We start from the raw sequence: 20,790 nt of genomic DNA on the forward strand, positions 1-20,790 counted from the left end.
ATAGCAGTTTTGTGTAGCTTACATTGAAATTATGCGTATGCAACCTGCCAAGTCAATACCAAAATTCATGAATGCAGTTAAACTAACTTTACACTTTGCATTTGAGGCAAATAAGAATGAAAACATGACATGTGAGAGCAATTTTGAGATAGGATTGAGAAACTGATACCACTCCAACATTTCAACACAAGTAATAGTACTATAGTGTCTGAGTGAATGAATCCTTAGAATTTACCATTAAGAAATTTAAGACAATCTTTTTTTCATTAATCTTATTGGAAGTTATATGTGCCAACATCCATTGGAGAGCTGCAGCAATTATCAAAACAGAGAAAGAAATGCTCCACCTGGGTGCTGAACAAACATTTCAGTCGCACAACAGGAAGTCTTGGCCTGAGTACATCTCCTAAAACCAATGAAACCCTGAAAGAAGTTATAAATGGACAAATTCAACGCCAAGAATATCAACTTCAATTTCAGAACTTGGATAGATACATGGCAATTTAATCAGTATAACTGAATTTTTCAGATATTATTTAGGCATATATGAAAGTTACTGTGAAGGCCCAAATATATAAAAACACAACAGCCTACCATGACGTCGGAATGGGATATACTCATACACTGGCCGTTCTTCACCTTCAAGATAGCCCAGCCACCGCAAACATACAAAAGTAAATGTTATTCTCATTTGCCACAATTTGGAATATCTCTAAAGAGATAGCTTTGGATAGGAGCGCTTGGAGACTAGCTATCAATGTGCCTGAACCTTGAACTTATTTCTTTCGGGTTTCATCTCTAGCCTACCCCAACTTGCTTGGGGAAAAAGGCTATGTTGTTGTTGTTGTAGTATTTGCCACAATTTGACTTTTAAACAGAGTATATGGGTATAAATCGGCAGAAAAACAAGCTGGCTGACACTGCTCAGCACACTTGGTTGGGCTCTTGAAAAGGTGCATGAATCCTTCATTTTGTGGCTTAAACATTTCAGAATGACTATCGTTTCCAGATTTATAATCAGAATTACAAAGATATTTTCCCTTCTCCATTTAGCCCTCGTTATCCATCTATTTTACATTTCAAGGCGAACAAACGAGTATAATAAAGCAGGGAGGTGTGCCTGACATACCACCTAATGGAAAACTTGATGTCATCCTGACTAATTTGAAACTAGAGCACATAGTCGATTAAGAAGCCAGCCCCAACAGCATGAGACACGAACCACGTCACAATTGGCAGACAAACATACCGGCGAAGACGTCACGGTAAGGCGGCGGAGGCGTCGCGCGTCGGCGTCGTCGTGGGTCCTCCAGCCGCGCCGCGGCCACGCGGAGAGGCGTAACGCGTAGCCTCCGCGGTCCTATTGTTGTGCCTCCACCACGCAGCATCCCTCCGCGGAGAGGCCGCCGCCGCCGCCTTCCTTCCCCCATCTGTCGAGCCCCTTCGTTAGGGTTTGGATACTCGAGGAGGGAAGACCGGGGAGGCGAAGGTGGCGACTGGCAACGCCCTGTCGTACGGGGCCCGTCTGCGACGACGGAGGCATCGCCGCGGCGCGGAACCCTTGGCGACGGCTCACTCCAATCGAATTTGGGAGAATAGGGACAGAGGCGGTGGCCGGAAGATGGGGAGGGAGGCGGCCCAGCGGCTGCGTACGAAGCAAGCTTAGATTCGATTTTGAGGTGTGGGCGTGTGGCGGCGTGGGGCTAATGGGCCCATCGTCTCGGCTTCGTTTGGCCCGCTAATAGAATGGGCCTTAGCCTTCTCAGATAGATGCTTGCTCAATGGGCCGGGAAACAGAGCAACGGTGAAAGAAAGCCCACCTGCCACAGGTAGAGGGGATAGAGCCGGGGCCTTATCCATCTTCCTCATCCACGGCCTAAAGCCGCGCCCGCCACGCTCGGCTCCGCCTCCGCGCACCCGCTCCAATGGCCGCTACGGCTGTGACCGTGCCCTCCTCGGGCGTCCCCTTCCCCGTCTCCAACACCGCCGCACGGCGCTGCCTGCTTCTCCCTTCCCCGATTCCCCGCCGAGCTCTCCGCGTCGTCGCCTCCGCGGCCGCCGAGGCGCCGCCCAAGCCGACGCAGCCGCCGACCTCGCCCTCCGGCATCGTGCTCGTAGACCCCGCCGAGGCCCAGAGGGTGCACCGTCTCAAGGCCGTCTACGACCAGAAGGTCGTCCCGCTCATCACCGAGGAGTTCGGCTACACCAATGTCCACCAGGTGCTCGACCCTACTCCTCACAGCAGAAAGGGCATCCATTTCTCACTTATGGTGGCCAATTCGTTGGCGTGGTTAAGTTTTGAGGCGTTGGGTGGGTGTTTGGTTCGGCTAGGTGCCCAAGGTTGAGAAGATTGTGGTGAACTGCGGCCTGGGCGCCGAGGCGGGGAACTCCAAGGGGCTGGAGGCCGCCATGAAGGACCTCGCCAATATCACCGGCCAATGGCCCGTCAAGACCAAGGCCAAGAAGTCAGTGGCCAGCTTCAAGATCCGTGAGGGAAACACCATCGGTATCGCAGTTACCCTCCGCGGCAAGGTGTGAGCCCCATTATTATTCCTTTGACATCCTTGAAATTCATACGTTCACAGTTGACAGGTTTGCATATGAAATTAGAAACTCGTGGTAATTACAAACCTTGCATCTCAGTATACTATAATCTGCTGTGTTAGTGCAAATTGATAAGCATAGGCTTAATTTGGTGTCCTTGGCTGTAGATAATGTACAACTTCCTGGATAGGCTCCTCAACCTTGGGCTTCCTAGGACCATGGACTTTCTCGGCGTCAACCCCAACAGCTTCGACGGGCACGGCAACTACAGTCTTGGCCTCCGTGATCAGGGCGTGTTCCCTGAGATCCCCTACGAGGTGGGTGGGAAGAAGAACGGCATGGACGTGTGCATTGTCACCACCGCCAAGACGGACAACGAGGCCTTCAGGCTGCTCGCCCTCCTTGGCATGCCGTTCTCGGAGAACATCAAGCCTGACGTGGTGATCCGGAAGAAGAGGTTGAAGCGCCACCACTTCTTGAGCAAGGGCAAGGGCAAGGGAGGAAGAAAGTGAGGAGAGGAACCCATGGTATGGAACAGTGAGCTAGCTGCTCAGCTTGTTGATTGTGATCTTTTTTTTTTTGCAGGGTTTGGTTTAGAAATATGATGTTGTTGTTGTTGTTGTCCCTCAATTCTGTAACTGTTGTACTTAAAAAAGGTCAGAATTTGGAATGCAAATGCTTTGCTTTGGTCATGTACGTTCCAGAAATTTCTGATACCATGATTTCGAGTCACTGGTGGCATAAGAAATGGAAACGTTGTGTAAATGGATATTATTTTGGGGATAGAATAGAACTATATTATTTCAGCTGCATTTCTCACACTTGTTTGTCTAGACTATCGCTGAGCTTGTATATGACCTCATTCGGCAAACTACCATTAGTTAGTAGGTACACTTGGGCAATTTGTGCGGGCCGATGATGAGCTCTTCCTCCGGGAAGGCGCAGGGCTTGCCCTCCGCCCCGAGCTCCGGGCACGGCTTGGGCGTCACGGCGGAGGTGACCCCCTTGATGTTGGTGCAGTTCCATTGCAGCTCCTTGGCGTCCGGGGCGAGCTGCGCGGTGACGTTGGATATGCAGATGCCGGTGTAGGGGTCGTTGGGGATGCCCTCCATCCTGCCGGCCATGGTCACGTTCTCGGCGAACACGTCGCTGTAGTTGATGCCGGTGACCTCGGGCATGGCGTTGGGGTCGGACGAGTTGTCCGGGTGCTGGCCGTAGTTGCCCGTCATCCAGAACACCCACTTCATGGTGTGGAGGCTGAGGCGGCGCACGAAGATGTCCTTGACGAAGCCGCCCCTCCCCACGCCGGACTTGACCCTGACGGCGGACTCCGTGCTGATGGCGACGTTGTCCTCGGCGCGCACGTCGCGGATGCCGCCGGACATCTCGCTGCCCAGCGCGATCATGGCGCTCGTGGGGGAGATGCAGGTGAGCCTCCTGATCACGATGTGCTGGCTCGGCATGTTGAACTTGATGCCGTACTGGTCCCAGCCGCTCTTCACGGCGATGCAGTCGTCGCCGGAGACGATGTAGCAGTCCTCGATCTTGACATGCGAGGAAGAATCTGCACAGGCACCGCCGCAAGATCACATGCAACATGTCATGTTTACAGGCCGGATGTATCATGCTCTCCTCTCAGAGCAACATTATATTATATTCAAGAGAATGCAAACTGACGGATAGATCTACTACCAGGGTCAATGCCATCGGTGTTTGGTGAATGCACCGGCGCGAGAATGGTGACGCCACTGATGGTCACATTGCTGTGCACAGAAAAGACAGATAAGGAAATTAACCAACGAATTACCATGTCAGAGCTAGGTTTTGGGGTGCGACTTCAGAGTTTAGATCCATACGTGCAGTAGGTAGGGTGGAGGTTCCATGACGGCGAGTCGACGAAGGTGACATTGGAGATGATGATGTTGTCAGAGTAGAGGAGCTCGAGGAGGTAGCCACGGGTGAACTGGAGCTCCTTGGCATGGTACTTGTCCCACCAGACTTGCCCCTGCCCGTTGATAGTCCCATTTTTACCTGAAATGTCGTGCGTGTCATCAGAGATCTCATCTCTGAAGCTACTACCTAATCCTGACATGGCGTAGCAGATAGTATGTACCAGTGATTATGACGTCAGTAAGATTGGATCCTGCAATGAAATTGCTGTATCTTGGGCCAGGCTCGTCCCTTCCTCTCCCGTAAGACGGCAGGGGAGCTATGAGGGGCCAATCTTTCATGTCCTGAAGAATATAGATGAACATCTTCAATAAGAGGAGTGAAAATGGTAGAAGCAAGATACAACTGACAATAGCGGAAACAAATTGAACCATCATTTCTACGACTAATAACTATTGAAAACATCCAAGTGAACGAATAACTTTCAGTAAACTACCATTATATCTTTTTTATAGAAAAAAAACTGGAAACATTGTACTAGCTACATAAAGCGTAGAAAACTGTGTGCTCTTGCTTTCAGTTTCACCGAGTCAAAATTGTCCGGCCACGAAAACAGATCAATACCAAAACAGCTCGACCTTTTTCTATCAACGGTCAACAAACTGCTTGATCAAAAGCTGCATTACTAGTATTCAATAGCTGCCTACTTTTCCTCTCGGTACAGCAACCACTGCCAAGTACATGGTGGGGTTACAATCAAAGCCCAACCGAGTCCGTGGTACATATTTACGCGCTACCTTGAGAGAGAGAGAGAGAGAGAGTACTGCCCCCCTTCTTTTCTGATATTTACTGTATTATTGATCAATAATACTCATCCATTGCCCTTCTTAAGTTCCATTGCCCTTCTTGAGCAGACTGCAGTATGACAGCACTAGATCTTTCATAGGTCTTGTTCGGAAAAGAGAGGATGCACGTACGTTCAGACCGCCTTCTTCTCTGAAACGTCTTGGATACACTACAAACAATTCGCAAGCGTTCTATGGCTGTGTTTAGTTTCAAAATTTCTCTCTCCAAACTTCACTATTCATCCATCACATCAAATCTTTTGTTTCATGTATGGAGTATTAAATATAGGTAAATAAAAAAACTAATTGCATAGTTTTGATGTACACGACGAGATGAATCTTTTGAGCCTAGTTAGGTTATGATAGGACAACAATTATCACAAACAAACAAAAAGTGCTACAATATGCTACAGTGTCTGATATGACCTTTTTTACCACCATTTTACAGATCTAAACAAAGGCTATGCAGATTTGAAGCCCATCACATGGAACCATGGCAGTGATAAAAGGAAATTACACTCGAATCTATCCGAAGATTCATCAAGAGCATAACGACACTAGGCATTGCACAGATGTTGGCAGTGGCTTGCTTAGAAAAGAAGGGATCAGGGCCCCCAAGCCAAAAGGCCATTGTCCCTAGCGCCAAGGGACCCGACGGACCGACCCAATGGACTTGGCTCGTGAATCCACGTGAGTGGTGTTTCGGGGCCCCACATGTCATTCTATTAATTGCTGCGCGATCACGAGCCCTAACGCGCCATTACACGGGCGGTTCCTCGTCTAAGCACGGCGTAACCACGGTAGGGGAAGGGAAGCCGAGAAAATGGCGGCCGAGCAGGAGGATGGATTCTCACCTGGGACGCGAGGATCTCGGCGCCCTCGTCGAGGTAGAGGGTGAAGTGGCTGGTGAGGTTGAAGGGCCCCGTGAGCCATTTCCCCGGGGGCACCACCAGCGCCGCGCCGCCGCGCCGCGCGCGCGCCGACAGGTCCGCCACCGCCTTGGCGAACGCCGCCGTGTTGAGCGTCTTCCCGTCCCCGACGGCGCCGTAATCCGTGATCTTCGCCACGTGCTTCCGGCACCCCGCCCGGGACGCGCCGGCGCACGCCGCCAGCAGCGCCGCCGCGCACAGCGCCACCGCCACGGCCGCCTGCGTATAAGAATGCCGCCGCATGGATCAGCGACGACCAACCGGACGAACGAACCCCCAAAACATCACAATGATCAATCGAATCGAATTGAATTGAAGGAAACAAAAGGGGGGAGAGGATTACAGGACGCGGAATTCTTCTCGTCGCCATTGTGGGCTCGCGAGCGTAGGATGCGTTTCTCCTCCGGAGTGAATTAGGTGGCCACTGCGGAAATGGTGGAGTTTATATCGAGCAAGGAGGAAAACGACCGGCGGGCTAGAATTACGGATGTGCCCTTGCTCCTCCTGCCTTTAACGCTCCCGCGGCGCCGAGAACTCGCACAGCCGCTAGACGTGGCGAGTGTTGATGAACGCGAGCGCCGGCGCAGCAGTGGGTGCGCGCGTGGGCCTGGTTCATGCCGTGGGCGCTTCCGCGTGGCCCCCGCCGCTGCATGGTGGCTCTCAACAAGGCAGTGGACCCGTTCCACCCAAGATTTTTTTTCCTTTTCTTTTTTTATGGATAACATCCAACCAAGATTTTTTTTTTTTGTAGAAAATGAATTCCATTCCATCCGAAGATTCTTGGGCATGTTGGGATTTGGGAAGGGAAGAAGGAGATCGCGGTGGATTGGGGCCAGGTGATGAGTTGCCTTGCAAGGCGAAGCGAGGAGAGCATCGACGGGCGCCGCAGGGTGGCGCCGTGGGGAAGGTGAGGAGTGCAAGCCATCTACCGTCTTAACTTGCGAAATGTTTCTGGCTGCTTTCGATATGATGATGATGATATCTTGCCATTCTTTTTGCCTGAGCAATAAGTGAGAATTCAAGCACTTGTCATCTATAGCAAATGGACCAGGATTCGTTCCACGCAGCTATCGTGTGTGTGTGTGTGTGTTTGAGTGAATCTTATCTTATTATTAGGATACGAAAAAGGGATTAATTTGGTAGTCTTAATTCGATCCCTTTTTCTGTGTTTGTTGATGAGCTAATACTAAACCTAAAAGTAAATACTCGATATAAATAAAACTCCTAAAAATGAACATTAAATTAAGCATGCATACCACTTCTCCAAGCTGATTTATTTGCGTCCTAATTTGGAAGAAACGGTCGAGACTTGTAAGTTGTGACGGATCATAAAAGCACTGATCCTGCATGAGGTACGTGACGGCCATCATTAGTGTTTCTCCTTGACGTTTCTTTTAGACGTTATGACACAGTTCCAGAAGTGTGCAAAATGCGCCCAGATCTTGGGCCAAATGGGCTTTCTCCTGAGTCGCACGTACTCTGTCGAAGGCCCAAGCCGGCTGCGACCGAGCGCGTGACGCCTTGACTGCCCTTGAAGAGATCATCGGGGAAGAAGAAACCTTACCAGACCGCAGCAGCAGGAGTGACGGGATCGGGCGAGCGGGAGGACGCCGGCGAGATGAGCTCCGGCTCCACCTGCAGGGAGGTGGTGCTCCACGTGTACGACGTGACCAAAACCGTCCGCAAGATCAACCGCTTCTTCAAGGACGGCGTCGGCGTCGGCGGCATCTTCCACAGCGCCGTCCAGGTGAGTCCAGAGGCTGCTGCTCCGCCTTCCCTGCTAGATCGAGAAAGCCCTGATCGATCGCCATTAGATGCAATGCGAGGAGCGGTCTGCTTCGAATCGATTAGCTGGTGGTTACACTGTTAGATTGATTTGGTACTAATAAGGGGGTTTACTAATTTAGGATTGCACTTCCCTGCTAAACTTTGGCCGTAAATTTATTTTTATTACTATATACAAACTAAACTTTGGCCCTGAGTTCCTTTCTTTTATCACAAACTATCCATTTGGATTAATCTTTGATAAAAGTTTTTCATAAATACCTGAATATTGAAAGTAGTGCAATAGCAATCAAGGTCCCTGAAGTTTCATCAGGGGCTCAATGTGGTTCCACTACTCAGTACCAACAATATGAAAAATGCCCTTATACCATTGTGAATTCTACTTGTCATGATGTGGGACTAGCTAGAGAGTTTAAGGGCCAAGATGGACAGACTTTTCTTTTAGGACAATAGCAAGTGTTCTGCCTTTTCATTATAGGACATAATAGTGGCGTAGCTGAGGGGGGGGCTGGCAGGGACCATGGCCCCCCTAACAATATAATTTTTGTTAAGTACTCCTTAATCTCAACCTAATTATAGCTCAAGTTTTTAAGTATTTTTTAATCTCAATGTAATTTTAGCTTAAGTTTTTAAGTACCTCTTAATCTTAACTCATTTCAGTCTACAATAAAAACCCACAATGACATTTGGTTCCTCGGAAATCCACAATCCACCCTGAGCTCTAGCTCCGAGAGTTCTGTCCGTTCTCAGTGTACGGTGGCTCGCTAGTCACAGCTCATCAGCGCCTCAGTGGAGGGTGCCAGACAGACTCACATCTTATGATCGCCATCACGTGAATACACGACAAAGCACCGATGGCAAGCAGGCAGTGAGGCAGGCGGCCACAGCCGAGATGGACGGCAGCAACAAACCCGGCAACAACAAAGCCACCTGCTCCACTAATGCGATCGCATTAGCCATCACAACCATGGCTTCTGTCTATACTTCTCCAATTTAAAAAGTATATAAATATATTATTGTTGATACAGTATGCTCATTTGTTGCTTTCGTACCATATATAATAGAATATATTTTTTAAAACTAGCCCTAATTTTTGTAGAAAACTAAGGTAAAACTAAAATGAACAAGATATATAAACTCCCGCTTCTATTGTCCTTTGTGAATTGTCATTGCATGATTAAATAATACATACCATGACTAGCTAGTGCATACTTGTGCGGTCAATAAAAAATTAGTGTAAATTGCAAAAAATTTGTACCTACAAATATTATCAGAGTTTGTTCGGTACCGGCCCCCCTTTAAATTTCTTTTCAGTTCCGCCACTGGGACATAACAGCAAGGATGAATTACAAGAAAAACATAGTGCCAAGTTGCTAGGGAAAAAGAAAGAAAACTGACAGCCCAAAACCACAGCGTCGCGTGAGTTTCTGAGTGAGCTCGCCGGCGTTTGGAACTCCGGCCGAGTGGCAGCAGCCGTCCAATAAATAAACGCCCGAAGGCCGAACGCCACACCCCGCCGAGCGCGTCGCACGGGCTGTTTCAAAATGCTGGCCGCGATAATGATAACCGCGATTAGGGCATCGGAGGAAGCGGGCCGTGGGCCCAAGGCCTGGCCAGCTTGATGGGCCGCGCTTCCTCCGATCATGCCAAATTCACTCAAAACATATTTGAATAGAAATTGAAAGATACTTGAATTAGTTAGTATTTAGTGACCTATTCCCTTGATAGTCGGCGTGGTTCATATTAGTACGTTCAGGTTCACGGAATAGCACATTCTACATACAAGAATAGGACGCAGTGGGGCACGATTTGCCTACAATATTTTTCCCTGTTCGAGTTAATATTGAGCCCGAAGGAAGACATTGGTTTCTATTGGTTGCAAACCCCAGAGATGAAGTGTTTCAGGTCTTCAATTCTCAGGTCATAGTGTTCAGGTCTTCAATTCTCAGGTCATAGTGTTCACTTACTTCCTCCAAGTCATCTTGATTTTGGATGTGGTCATTTGGAGTTTTGGACAAGGAAACCTTACGGCCTCGCCTGCTGGTCTTGTTATACTTCCTACGACGACGAATCTGCTTCTTAGAGTAAGTCAACCTCTTGAGGGGGCGAACCACTCTGCGGGGTCTGACCGGAGCGACGGGTGTCTCCAGATCCTCCTCCTGAATCTGCTGCGTCGGATGGAGTGAGGCATCCTCCTGAGTCGTCTCCGGTGGATGGAGCAGATCATTCGACACATCAGGTGTGTCGACCGAGGCCCTGGGAGATGTTGGTGTACCTGATCCATATATGTGCAGGGATTACTCCAAAGGTAAGTGGATTTGTAAATAAGCGAATGAAATTTGCAATAGATGATTACCAGCAGCAGCAGCCTTCTCGCTGCCAGCAGCAGCAGCCTTCTCACTGCCGCGATCTATGTTATAAGGACTGCTGAAATCTGAGTTGTCATCCAAATCTTTGGCTTCATCATTGTCAAGAGCAGCTTCAAAAGCATAAGTGCTGAAATCTGAGGCATCCTCCTGAGTCGTCTCCGGTGGATGGAGCAGATCATTCGACACATCAGGTGTGTCGACCGAGGCCCTGGGAGATGTTGGTGTACCTGATCCATATATGTGCAGGGATTACTCAAAAGGTAAGTGGATTTGTAAATAAGCGAATGAAATTTGCAATAGATGATTACCAGCAGCAGCAGCCTTCTCACTGCCGCGATCTATGTTATAAGGACTGCTGAAATCTGAGTTGTCATCCAAATCTTTGGCTTCATCGTTGTCAAGAGCAGCTTCAAAAGCATTCTTGTTATATGAGAAACCACCTTCCAAGCAAATGACCACATCATCTTCAATAGATTGAGTTATGATTGTTTGTCTTTTGTTGAGAGGGTTCAGGATGAGATCCGTGGACATTTTGATGCGATATTCATCCACCATTTCCTGCAATTTTAATTCATAATGAATTCTATGGGTTACGCAATTAGGAATATTACTGTTAAAGTTGTTGAATTACCTTGTTTATGTTACATATTTGGTATCTCCTCTCAAAGTTTTCTATGAAGAGCAACACGTGGAAACCACAGTCATACCTGAAAAAATCAACCATAAAAATGAGGAGGAAGAAGCAGCAGCAGCAGCAGCAAAGAAAATTTTAGTAAAGCTGAAAAATACGTGTTGCTTTGTTTCTGAACTGGCACTACGTCGATCTTGTACTTAGATCCAGCATTTGATTGTGGCAAATGCTCCTTTAGTGTTTTTATAATTTGACAAATCAGTGACTCTCTGGATTCGCCAGGCAATGAATCAAGAACATGGATGATCCTGTCCTTGACAGAGATCGCGATCAAGAACCAATGATAATCATGAACAATTGGGATAAATATCTGCAGGGGGAAATATCCTATTGTAAAACTCAGCAATATAAAAGAACTATGTAATAAAAAGAAAATAGAAGAAAATCAGTAACATACCAGAGCTTCCTCACCATAATGCAATCCAAGCTCCTGATCTAACCTTTTTGTTCCATGTCGCGGTCGCAACAACTCGCCCTAGAAGAAAATAAAAGAGATGTAAATCATGGATAAGAAAAAAAACAAAATAAGAGTACTTACAGATGCCTGTTCAGATAAAATATATTTGCCCTTCCACACTCTATTCCACAATAGAGATTGTAAGAAGAAAATGTTTGAGTGCATATATCCGCCGGGCTTGAAGCATTCTACAAAAACTTCTTCTACCACTACATGGTCCAGTATATCTAATTTTACTGTGTCCCTGGTTCTATCCAAAACATGCTCTTGGTAGAGTTGAGCTCGATCCCTGGAGGTTAGATCAGCAAGCAAGCGATCATGATGGCAGTCTCTCGAATCCTGATCATCATACCAATATAGAGGGAATCACAACATTGCACAAAATCCCCCTGGTCTCAAATTGAAAAGGGGCATGCCATCTTACCTTGGACCCTCTAGCCACATCTACCTTGGACTTTTTGTCCGCTTTTTTCATGTGTGCTGCCTTTTCCTGTCCTTGTCCTATTGCCGGGGGTGCTTCTTTCCTCTTTTTGCCTGCTTTCTTTGCCTGAACAATTGCATATATTTGCTTGAATTGAGTGAGCGAAAAACATAGGTATAAGAGAAATCAAACACAAGGCGTGGTCTTAAATTGAAAAGGGGCATGCCAACTTACCGTGGGCTCTGTGTACTCTTCTACACTTCCTCTGTTTGCATAGCAGGTGTCTTCCCAACTCTTAAACTGAAATGGGACAAGGATCAATCCCAATGCTTAAACTGAAATTTTACAAATTTACAAAGTTCATATGTTACAGTTGATCTTACTTACATTTATTTTTTCATAATCATCTCCTAGCAGATCAGTTATTCGTTTAAACGTGTATCGACTGAGTCTTGGGATCAGAAAGGGCTTGGGATCCTGGTGCAATTCATTCTTGATGTTGTCCAAAAAAAACACCTGTGCATGATTCTACAGTTAGATAACTTGCTGTCTACACAAAAAGAGAAGAGAAACTAAGATACTTACTATCAGTAGGTAAATACAACCCGTGAGATTCCTACTGCCCGTTTTCCAGTCAACAATGCTTTCCTTCAGTTTGTTGAAGACTAAAGTGGACCAGTCCACTTTCTTCAACTCATCAAGATTTAGGACGGCATCTAAAAGGGATTTAGGTACAGTACTGAAGCCCGGTGAAATCAGCAACTTGTCTAACACTACAAAGCAAAATAACTTGGCAGCCATTTCATCGTCAAAGTGTTTTTTGATTTCATCGTCGCCTGCATTCTGAAGCACCTCCTTAATACACTGTTTGGTGAATAAAACTCTTGATTTGTTGGCGGCCTTTCTTGATTTCTTGGCGCCCTTCTCTGCCAGCTTCCTACTAGCATAACTCAAAATCTCATGCAGTTTTTTTAGTACAGCTGGGTATTCTTGATTCCCTGATGGAAGATCAGTTCTTTCACCAGGCGTCTTGCCAATTCCAAGAATAAGATATACATCTTCCTTTGTTAGGGTTCGTGTCATTCCCTCTTTTAGGGTCAGTGCAATGTTACCACTCTCATCAAATTGGACTCTGTCCATAAGCCACATAACAAATGTTAATTTTGGAATCTTCGATGGAAATTCCCTCAGCATATTATGAAACCCAGCACTTTTGACAAATTCCCTTGCAGTTTCTGACAGAAGTATGCCTAATTCAGAGATTGCATGTGGTGCGCAACGCGGTGGCCTTCCCAGATTGTCTTGCTGATTCTATGAATTCATGGTTCCTTCTTGCAAATTCACGCTTTCTTTGTCTTGCAGATTCTGTGAATTCATGGTTTCTTCATGCGAATCTATGCTTTCTTCCGGTTCCAAAGTCTCCATGGTTTCTTGCTGCAAATCGAATACGCTTGACGTGAGCAAAATTGAATTGAATTAGTAGCTATACTAACAGAGGAAGAAAAAAGTTTGCCCACACAATTCATGACAGAATAGACTCTTTCAAACTTGCAGTTGCTACTAGAAGCACAAGCACCGCAAATCAGTGAACTCTATGTCTCTAAACCAATATTTGCAACCAAGATCCAAGAACTGGAGTATCAACAAAGATGCACTAAATGATCAACATAGCACTACTACCCTTCTTCCTCTTCATGATTTGAACCTAAAAATTGCATTAAAAAATATTATCCTCACTGTATTGCTCTACAGATTATAATTAACAAATTAACAAGCAATCCCCTTTGACAATATTCATTATTCATGAATTGATCACAACAATTGGAGAAATGGAGAGTCAGCTCACTACTCACTGTTTTAGAAACAGTCTGTGCATTTGCTCTAGCCTCTAGGCTCTAGAATTCACAAATTAATAAGAAATTGCTAACCAAAATTGCATTTGCGCACTGCACATTGCTCAAAATCATGCTCATCAAGTCACAAATTAATAAGAATTCATCAGTGTTCAGTCTTCAGCGGTGCTCACGTAGCCTGATGTCTGCCGGACTGCCGTCTGCCGGTGCCTGATGCAGTGATGCCCTGATAGCCGGAGTGCCGGCCGCCGGGTCGCGCGGCCCGCACACAGGCAGCCGCCGCTCCGCCGGAGAGCTTGCCGCCGCCTGGTCGCCGCCTGGAGACGCGAGACGTTGAGATGGCGTGTCCTTTTGCCCTAGCAAATGGCGTGCTCCTTTTACTAGAAGACCGTTCGTTTCTCGGCCCATTCAACCAATTTAGGCCCATTCAACCAATTCAGACCTGTCAAATGGACACCTGTGCTCCATTTGGGACCTGTACTCCATTTGGCACGTGTGCTCCATTTGACACCTGTGCTCCATTTGGAACCTGTGCTCCATTTCACATGTGCGCTCCATTTGGGACCTGTACTCCATTTGGCACGTGTGCTCCATTTGACACCTGTGCTCCATTTGGAACCTGTGCTCCATTTCACATGTGCGCTCCATTTGACCGGTCTGCTCCATTTGCCCGCTATGCTCCATTTAACAGGTCTGCTCCATTTGACACATGTGCTCCATTTGGCACCTATGCTCCATTTCACATGTGCGCTCCATTTGACCGGTCTGCTCCATTTGCCCGCTATGCTCCATTTGACAGGTCTGCTCCATTTACCATGTATGCTCCATTTGGCACCTGTGCTCCATTTGACACGTGTGCTTCATTTGACACCTGTGCTCCATTGGGCAGCTGCGCTCCATTTGACATCTGTGCTCCATTTGAGAAGGGGCACCTCTGCTCCATTTGACACGTGTGCTCCATTTGACAGATGTGCTCCATTTCGCACATGTGCTCCATTTGACCGGTCTGCTCCATTTGACCTCTGCTGCAGTTGACACGTGTCCTCCATTTGCCACCTGTGCTCCATTTGGAACACGTTTGCTCCACTTGACACGTGTGCTCCATTTGGAACACGTTTGCTCCATTTGGCACATCTGCTCCATTTGCAACTTATGCTCCATTTGACACCTGTGCTCCAGTTGCCTCGTGTGCTCCATTTGGCACATGTGCTCCATTTGCAGCATCTGCTCCAGTTGCCTCGTGTGCTCCATTTGGCACATGTGCTCCATTTGCAACATCTGCTCCATTTGGCACCTGTGCTCCAGTTATGCTCCATTTGGCACATCTGCTCCATTTGCAACGTGTGCTCCATTTGCCTCGTGTGCTCCATTTGCCTCGTGTGCTCCATTTGCAATGTGTGCTCCATTTGACACCAGTGCTCCATTTGGCACCTATGCTCCATTTCCCATGTGCGCTCCATTTGACCGGTCTGCTCCATTTGCCCGCTATGCTCCATTTGACAAGTCTGCTCCATTTGGCACCTGTGCTCCATTTGCCACATGTGCTCCATTTGACACGTGTGCTTCATTTGACACCTGTGCTCCATTGGGCAGCTGCGCTCCATTTGACATCTGTGCTCCATTTGAGAAGGGGCACCTCTGCTCCATTTGACACGTGTGCTCCATTTCGCACCTGTGCTCCATTTGGCACCTCTGCTCCATTTGCCACCTGTGCTCCAGTTGCCTCGTGTGCTCCATTTGGCACATGTGCTCCATTTGCAACATCTGCTCCATTTGGCACCTATGCTCCAGTTGCCTCGTGTGCTCCATTTGCCACCTGTGCTCCATTTGCAACATATGCTCCATTTGGCACATGTGCTCCAGTTGCCTCGTTTGCTCCATTTGGCACGTGTGCTCCATTTGCAATAGCGGGCAAATGGAGCAGACCGGTCAAATGGAGCGCACATGTGAAATGGAGCACAGGTTCCAAATGGAGCACAGGTGTCAAATGGAGCACACGTGCCAAATGGAGTACAGGTCCCAAATGGAGCGCACATGTGAAATGGAGCACAGGTTCCAAATGGAGCACAGGTGTCAAATGGAGCACACGTGCCAAATGGAGTACAGGTCCCAAATGGAGCACAGGTGTCCATTTGACAGGTCTGAATTGGTTGAATGGGCCTAAATTGGTTGAATGGGCCGAGAAACGAACGGTCTTCTAGTAAAAGGAGCACGCCATTTGCTAGGGCAAAAGGAGCATGCCATCTCAACGTCTCGCGTCTCCAGGCGGCGACCAGGCGGCGGCAAGCTCTCCGGCGGAGCGGCGGCTGCCTGCGTGCGGGCCGCGCGACCCGGCGGCCGGCACTCCGGCTATCAGGGCATCACTGCATCAGGCACCGGCAGACGGCAGCCCGGCAGACATCAGGCTACGTGAGCACCGCTGAAGACTGAACACTGATGAATTCTTATTAATTTGTGACTTGATGAGCATGATTTTGAGCAATGTGCAGTGCGCAAATGCAATTTTGGTTAGCAATTTCTTATTAATTTGTGAATTCTAGAGCCTAGAGGCTAGAGCAAATGCACAGACTGTTTCTAAAACAGTGAGTAGTGAGCTGACTCTCCATTTCTCCAATTGTTGTGATCAATTCATGAATAATGAATATTGTCAAAGGGGATTGCTTGTTAATTTGTTAATTATAATCTGTAGAGCAATGCAGTGAGGATAATATTTTTTAATGCAATTTTTAGGTTCAAATCATGAAGAGGAAGAAGGGTAGTAGTGCTATGTTGATCATTTAGTGCATCTTTGTTGATACTCCAGTTCTTGGATCTTGGTTGCAAATATTGGTTTAGAGACATAGAGTTCACTGATTTGCGGTGCTTGTGCTTCTAGTAGCAACTGCAAGTTTGAAAGAGTCTATTCTGTCATGAATTGTGTGGGCAAACTTTTTTCTTCCTCTGTTAGTATAGCTACTAATTCAATTCAATTTTGCTCACGTCAAGCGTATTCGATTTGCAGCAAGAAACCATGGAGACTTTGGAACCGGAAGAAAGCATAGATTCGCATGAAGAAACCATGAATTCACAGAATCTGCAAGACAAAGAAAGTGTGAATTTGCAAGAAGGAACCATGAATTCACAGAATCAGCAAGACAATATGGGAAGGCCACCGCGTTGCGCACCACATGCAATCTCTGAATTAGGCATACTTCTGTCAGAAACTGCAAGGGAATTTGTCAAAAGTGCTGGGTTTCATAATATGCTGAGGGAATTTCCATCGAAGATTCCAAAATTAACATTTGTTATGTGGCTTATGGACAGAGTCCAATTTGATGAGAGTGGTAACATTGCACTGACCCTAAAAGAGGGAATGACACGAACCCTAACAAAGGAAGATGTATATCTTATTCTTGGAATTGGCAAGACGCCTGGTGAAAGAACTGATCTTCCATCAGGGAATCAAGAATACCCAGCTGTACTAAAAAAACTGCATGAGATTTTGAGTTATGCTAGTAGGAAGCTGGCAGAGAAGGGCGCCAAGAAATCAAGAAAGGCCGCCAACAAATCAAGAGTTTTATTCACCAAACAGTGTATTAAGGAGGTGCTTCAGAATGCAGGCGACGATGAAATCAAAAAACACTTTGACGATGAAATGGCTGCCAAGTTATTTTGCTTTGTAGTGTTAGACAAGTTGCTGATTTCACCGGGCTTCAGTACTGTACCTAAATCCCTTTTAGATGCCGTCCTAAATCTTGATGAGTTGAAGAAAGTGGACTGGTCCACTTTAGTCTTCAACAAACTGAAGGAAAGCATTGTTGACTGGAAAACGGGCAGTAGGAATCTCACGGGTTGTATTTACCTACTGATAGTAAGTATCTTAGTTTCTCTTCTCTTTTTGTGTAGACAGCAAGTTATCTAACTGTAGAATCATGCACAGGTGTTTTTTTTGGACAACATCAAGAATGAATTGCACCAGGATCCCAAGCCCTTTCTGATCCCAAGACTCAGTCGATACACGTTTAAACGAATAACTGATCTGCTAGGAGATGATTATGAAAAAATAAATGTAAGTAAGATCAACTGTAACATATGAACTTTGTAAATTTGTAAAATTTCAGTTTAAGCATTGGGATTGATCCTTGTCCCATTTCAGTTTAAGAGTTGGGAAGACACCTGCTATGCAAACAGAGGAAGTGTAGAAGAGTACACAGAGCCCACGGTAAGTTGGCATGCCCCTTTTCAATTTAAGACCACGCCTTGTGTTTGATTTCTCTTATACCTATGTTTTTCGCTCACTCAATTCAAGCAAATATATGCAATTGTTCAGGCAAAGAAAGCAGGCAAAAAGAGGAAAGAAGCACCCCCGGCAATAGGACAAGGACAGGAAAAGGCAGCACACATGAAAAAAGCGGACAAAAAGTCCAAGGTAGATGTGGCTAGAGGGTCCAAGGTAAGATGGCATGCCCCTTTTCAATTTGAGACCAGGGGGATTTTGTGCAATGTTGTGATTCCCTCTATATTGGTATGATGATCAGGATTCGAGAGACTGCCATCATGATCGCTTGCTTGCTGATCTAACCTCCAGGGATCGAGCTCAACTCTACCAAGAGCATGTTTTGGATAGAACCAGGGACACAGTAAAATTAGATATACTGGACCATGTAGTGGTAGAAGAAGTTTTTGTAGAATGCTTCAAGCCCGGCGGATATATGCACTCAAACATTTTCTTCTTACAATCTCTATTGTGGAATAGAGTGTGGAAGGGCAAATATATTTTATCTGAACAGGCATCTGTAAGTACTCTTATTTTGTTTTTTTTCTTATCCATGATTTACATCTCTTTTATTTTCTTCTAGGGCGAGTTGTTGCGACCGCGACATGGAACAAAAAGGTTAGATCAGGAGCTTGGATTGCATTATGGTGAGGAAGCTCTGGTATGTTACTGATTTTCTTCTATTTTCTTTTTATTACATAGTTCTTTTATATTGCTGAGTTTTACAATAGGATATTTCCCCCTGCAGATATTTATCCCAATTGTTCATGATTATCATTGGTTCTTGATCGCGATCTCTGTCAAGGACAGGATCATCCATGTTCTTGATTCATTGCCTGGCGAATCCAGAGAGTCACTGATTTGTCAAATTATAAAAACACTAAAGGAGCATTTGCCACAATCAAATGCTGGATCTAAGTACAAGATCGACGTAGTGCCAGTTCAGAAACAAAGCAACACGTATTTTTCAGCTTTACTAAAATTTTCTTTGCTGCTGCTGCTGCTTCTTCCTCCTCATTTTTATGGTTGATTTTTTCAGGTATGACTGTGGTTTCCACGTGTTGCTCTTCATAGAAAACTTTGAGAGGAGATACCAAATATGTAACATAAACAAGGTAATTCAACAACTTTAACAGTAATATTCCTAATTGCGTAACCCATAGAATTCATTATGAATTAAAATTGCAGGAAATGGTGGATGAATATCGCATCAAAATGTCCACGGATCTCATCCTGAACCCTCTCAACAAAAGACAAACAATCATAACTCAATCTATTGAAGATGATGTGGTCATTTGCTTGGAAGGTGGTTTCTCATATAACAAGAATGCTTTTGAAGCTGCTCTTGACAACGATGAAGCCAAAGATTTGGATGACAACTCAGATTTCAGCAGTCCTTATAACATAGATCGCGGCAGTGAGAAGGCTGCTGCTGCTGGCAGCGAGAAGGCTGCTGCTGCTGGTAATCATCTATTGCAAATTTCATTCGCTTATTTACAAATCCACTTACCTTTTGAGTAATCCCTGCACATATATGGATCAGGTACACCAACATCTCCCAGGGCCTCGGTCGACACACCTGATGTGTCGAATGATCTGCTCCATCCACCGGAGACGACTCAGGAGGATGCCTCAGATTTCAGCACTTATGCTTTTGAAGCTGCTCTTGACAACGATGAAGCCAAAGATTTGGATGACAACTCAGATTTCAGCAGTCCTTATAACATAGATCGCGGCAGTGAGAAGGCTGCTGCTGCTGGCAGCGAGAAGGCTGCTGCTGCTGGTAATCATCTATTGCAAATTTCATTCGCTTATTTACAAATCCACTTACCTTTGGAGTAATCCCTGCACATATATGGATCAGGTACACCAACATCTCCCAGGGCCTCGGTCGACACACCTGATGTGTCGAATGATCTGCTCCATCCACCGGAGACGACTCAGGAGGATGCCTCACTCCATCCGACGCAGCAGATTCAGGAGGAGGATCTGGAGACACCCGTCGCTCCGGTCAGACCCCGCAGAGTGGTTCGCCCCCTCAAGAGGTTGACTTACTCTAAGAAGCAGATTCGTCGTCGTAGGAAGTATAACAAGACCAGCAGGCGAGGCCGTAAGGTTTCCTTGTCCAAAACTCCAAATGACCACATCCAAAATCAAGATGACTTGGAGGAAGTAAGTGAACACTATGACCTGAGAATTGAAGACCTGAACACTATGACCTGAGAATTGAAGACCTGAAACACTTCATCTCTGGGGTTTGCAACCAATAGAAACCAATGTCTTCCTTCGGGCTCAATATTAACTCGAACAGGGAAAAATATTGTAGGCAAATCGTGCCCCACTGCGTCCTATTCTTGTATGTAGAATGTGCTATTCCGTGAACCTGAACGTACTAATATGAACCACGCCGACTATCAAGGGAATAGGTCACTAAATACTAACTAATTCAAGTATCTTTCAATTTCTATTCAAATATGTTTTGAGTGAATTTGGCATGATCGGAGGAAGCGCGGCCCATCAAGCTGGCCAGGCCTTGGGCCCACGGCTCGCTTCCTCCGATGCCCTAATCGCGGTTATCATTATCGCGGCCAGCATTTTGAAACAGCCCGTGCGACGCGCTCGGCGGGGTGTGGCGTTCGGCCTTCGGGCGTTTATTTATTGGACGGCTGCTGCCACTCGGCCGGAGTTCCAAACGCCGGCGAGCTCACTCAGAAACTCACGCGACGCTGTGGTTTTTGTTGAGGATCAAAA

General features: G+C 46.5%; 4 protein-coding genes and 1 long non-coding RNA gene across 5 annotated transcripts; 2 read left to right on the forward strand and 3 right to left on the reverse strand.

Annotated features, from left to right (window-relative positions):
- Positions 1-209: 209 nt before the first annotated feature.
- LOC120647489 lies at positions 210-1,647 on the reverse strand. The gene is made up of 3 exons (XR_005664820.1): positions 1,250-1,647; positions 595-639; positions 210-423 (listed from the first exon to the last, which is right to left on the reverse strand). It is a non-coding gene; the product is annotated as an uncharacterized LOC120647489 (long non-coding RNA).
- A 195-nt stretch (positions 1,648-1,842) lies between these two features.
- Positions 1,843-3,318, forward strand: LOC120647488 (50S ribosomal protein L5, chloroplastic-like). Its single transcript, XM_039924301.1, has 3 exons — positions 1,843-2,219; positions 2,332-2,532; positions 2,712-3,318. Exons 1-3 carry the CDS (start codon positions 1,926-1,928, stop codon positions 3,054-3,056), a joined length of 840 nt encoding a protein of 279 aa, XP_039780235.1. The 5' UTR covers positions 1,843-1,925; the 3' UTR covers positions 3,057-3,318.
- Positions 3,115-6,686, reverse strand: LOC120647487 (probable polygalacturonase). The gene is made up of 6 exons (XM_039924300.1): positions 6,552-6,686; positions 6,134-6,427; positions 4,658-4,778; positions 4,401-4,575; positions 4,237-4,307; positions 3,115-4,108 (listed from the first exon to the last, which is right to left on the reverse strand). The coding sequence occupies exons 1-6, from the start codon at positions 6,576-6,578 to the stop codon at positions 3,426-3,428; spliced, it is 1,371 nt and encodes a 456-aa protein (XP_039780234.1). The 5' UTR covers positions 6,579-6,686; the 3' UTR covers positions 3,115-3,425.
- A 2,973-nt stretch (positions 6,687-9,659) lies between these two features.
- LOC120647491 lies at positions 9,660-12,489 on the reverse strand. The gene is made up of 10 exons (XM_039924304.1): positions 12,319-12,489; positions 12,166-12,231; positions 11,935-12,057; positions 11,592-11,849; positions 11,451-11,528; positions 11,152-11,363; positions 10,994-11,069; positions 10,671-10,920; positions 10,350-10,589; positions 9,660-10,268 (listed from the first exon to the last, which is right to left on the reverse strand). Exons 3-10 carry the CDS (start codon positions 11,983-11,985, stop codon positions 9,910-9,912), a joined length of 1,524 nt encoding a protein of 507 aa, XP_039780238.1. The 5' UTR covers positions 11,986-12,057; positions 12,166-12,231; positions 12,319-12,489; the 3' UTR covers positions 9,660-9,909.
- Positions 12,490-17,669: 5,180 nt separating this feature from the next.
- On the forward strand, positions 17,670-20,512 carry LOC120647490. Its single transcript, XM_039924303.1, has 10 exons — positions 17,670-17,832; positions 17,920-17,985; positions 18,094-18,216; positions 18,302-18,559; positions 18,623-18,700; positions 18,788-18,999; positions 19,079-19,154; positions 19,228-19,501; positions 19,583-19,822; positions 19,904-20,512. Exons 3-10 carry the CDS (start codon positions 18,166-18,168, stop codon positions 20,260-20,262), a joined length of 1,548 nt encoding a protein of 515 aa, XP_039780237.1. The 5' UTR covers positions 17,670-17,832; positions 17,920-17,985; positions 18,094-18,165; the 3' UTR covers positions 20,263-20,512.
- Positions 20,513-20,790: the final 278 nt, after the last annotated feature.

This window comes from Panicum virgatum, chromosome 9K (assembly GCF_016808335.1).
Source record: "Panicum virgatum strain AP13 chromosome 9K, P.virgatum_v5, whole genome shotgun sequence".
Lineage (NCBI taxonomy): Eukaryota > Viridiplantae > Streptophyta > Magnoliopsida > Poales > Poaceae > Panicum > Panicum virgatum.

Bases quoted from the DNA above. Each gene is read 5' to 3' on its own strand.
- LOC120647488 (XM_039924301.1), top strand. From the start codon at position 1,926: ATGGCCGCTACGGCTGTGACCGTGCCCTCCTCGGGCGTCCCCTTCCCC. The intron at 2,220-2,331 runs GTGCTCGACCCT...TGGTTCGGCTAG, and splicing joins GCTACACCAATGTCCACCAG to GTGCCCAAGGTTGAGAAGAT. The intron at 2,533-2,711 runs GTGTGAGCCCCA...CCTTGGCTGTAG, and splicing joins CAGTTACCCTCCGCGGCAAG to ATAATGTACAACTTCCTGGA.
- LOC120647487 (XM_039924300.1), bottom strand. From the start codon at position 6,578: ATGGCGACGAGAAGAATTCCGCGTCCT. The intron at 4,308-4,400 runs GTATGGATCTAA...TTCTGTGCACAG, and splicing joins CTCCACCCTACCTACTGCAC to CAATGTGACCATCAGTGGCG. The intron at 4,109-4,236 runs GTAGTAGATCTA...GTGCCTGTGCAG, and splicing joins CACCGATGGCATTGACCCTG to ATTCTTCCTCGCATGTCAAG.
- LOC120647491 (XM_039924304.1), bottom strand. From the start codon at position 11,985: ATGAAAAAAGCGGACAAAAAGTCCAAGGTAGATGTGGCTAGAGGGTCC. The intron at 11,364-11,450 runs GTATGTTACTGA...TTCCCCCTGCAG, and splicing joins ATTATGGTGAGGAAGCTCTG to ATATTTATCCCAATTGTTCA. The intron at 10,921-10,993 runs GTAATTCAACAA...TTAAAATTGCAG, and splicing joins AAATATGTAACATAAACAAG to GAAATGGTGGATGAATATCG.
- LOC120647490 (XM_039924303.1), top strand. From the start codon at position 18,166: ATGAAAAAAGCGGACAAAAAGTCCAAGGTAGATGTGGCTAGAGGGTCC. The intron at 18,701-18,787 runs GTATGTTACTGA...TTCCCCCTGCAG, and splicing joins ATTATGGTGAGGAAGCTCTG to ATATTTATCCCAATTGTTCA. The intron at 19,823-19,903 runs GTAATCATCTAT...TATATGGATCAG, and splicing joins CGAGAAGGCTGCTGCTGCTG to GTACACCAACATCTCCCAGG.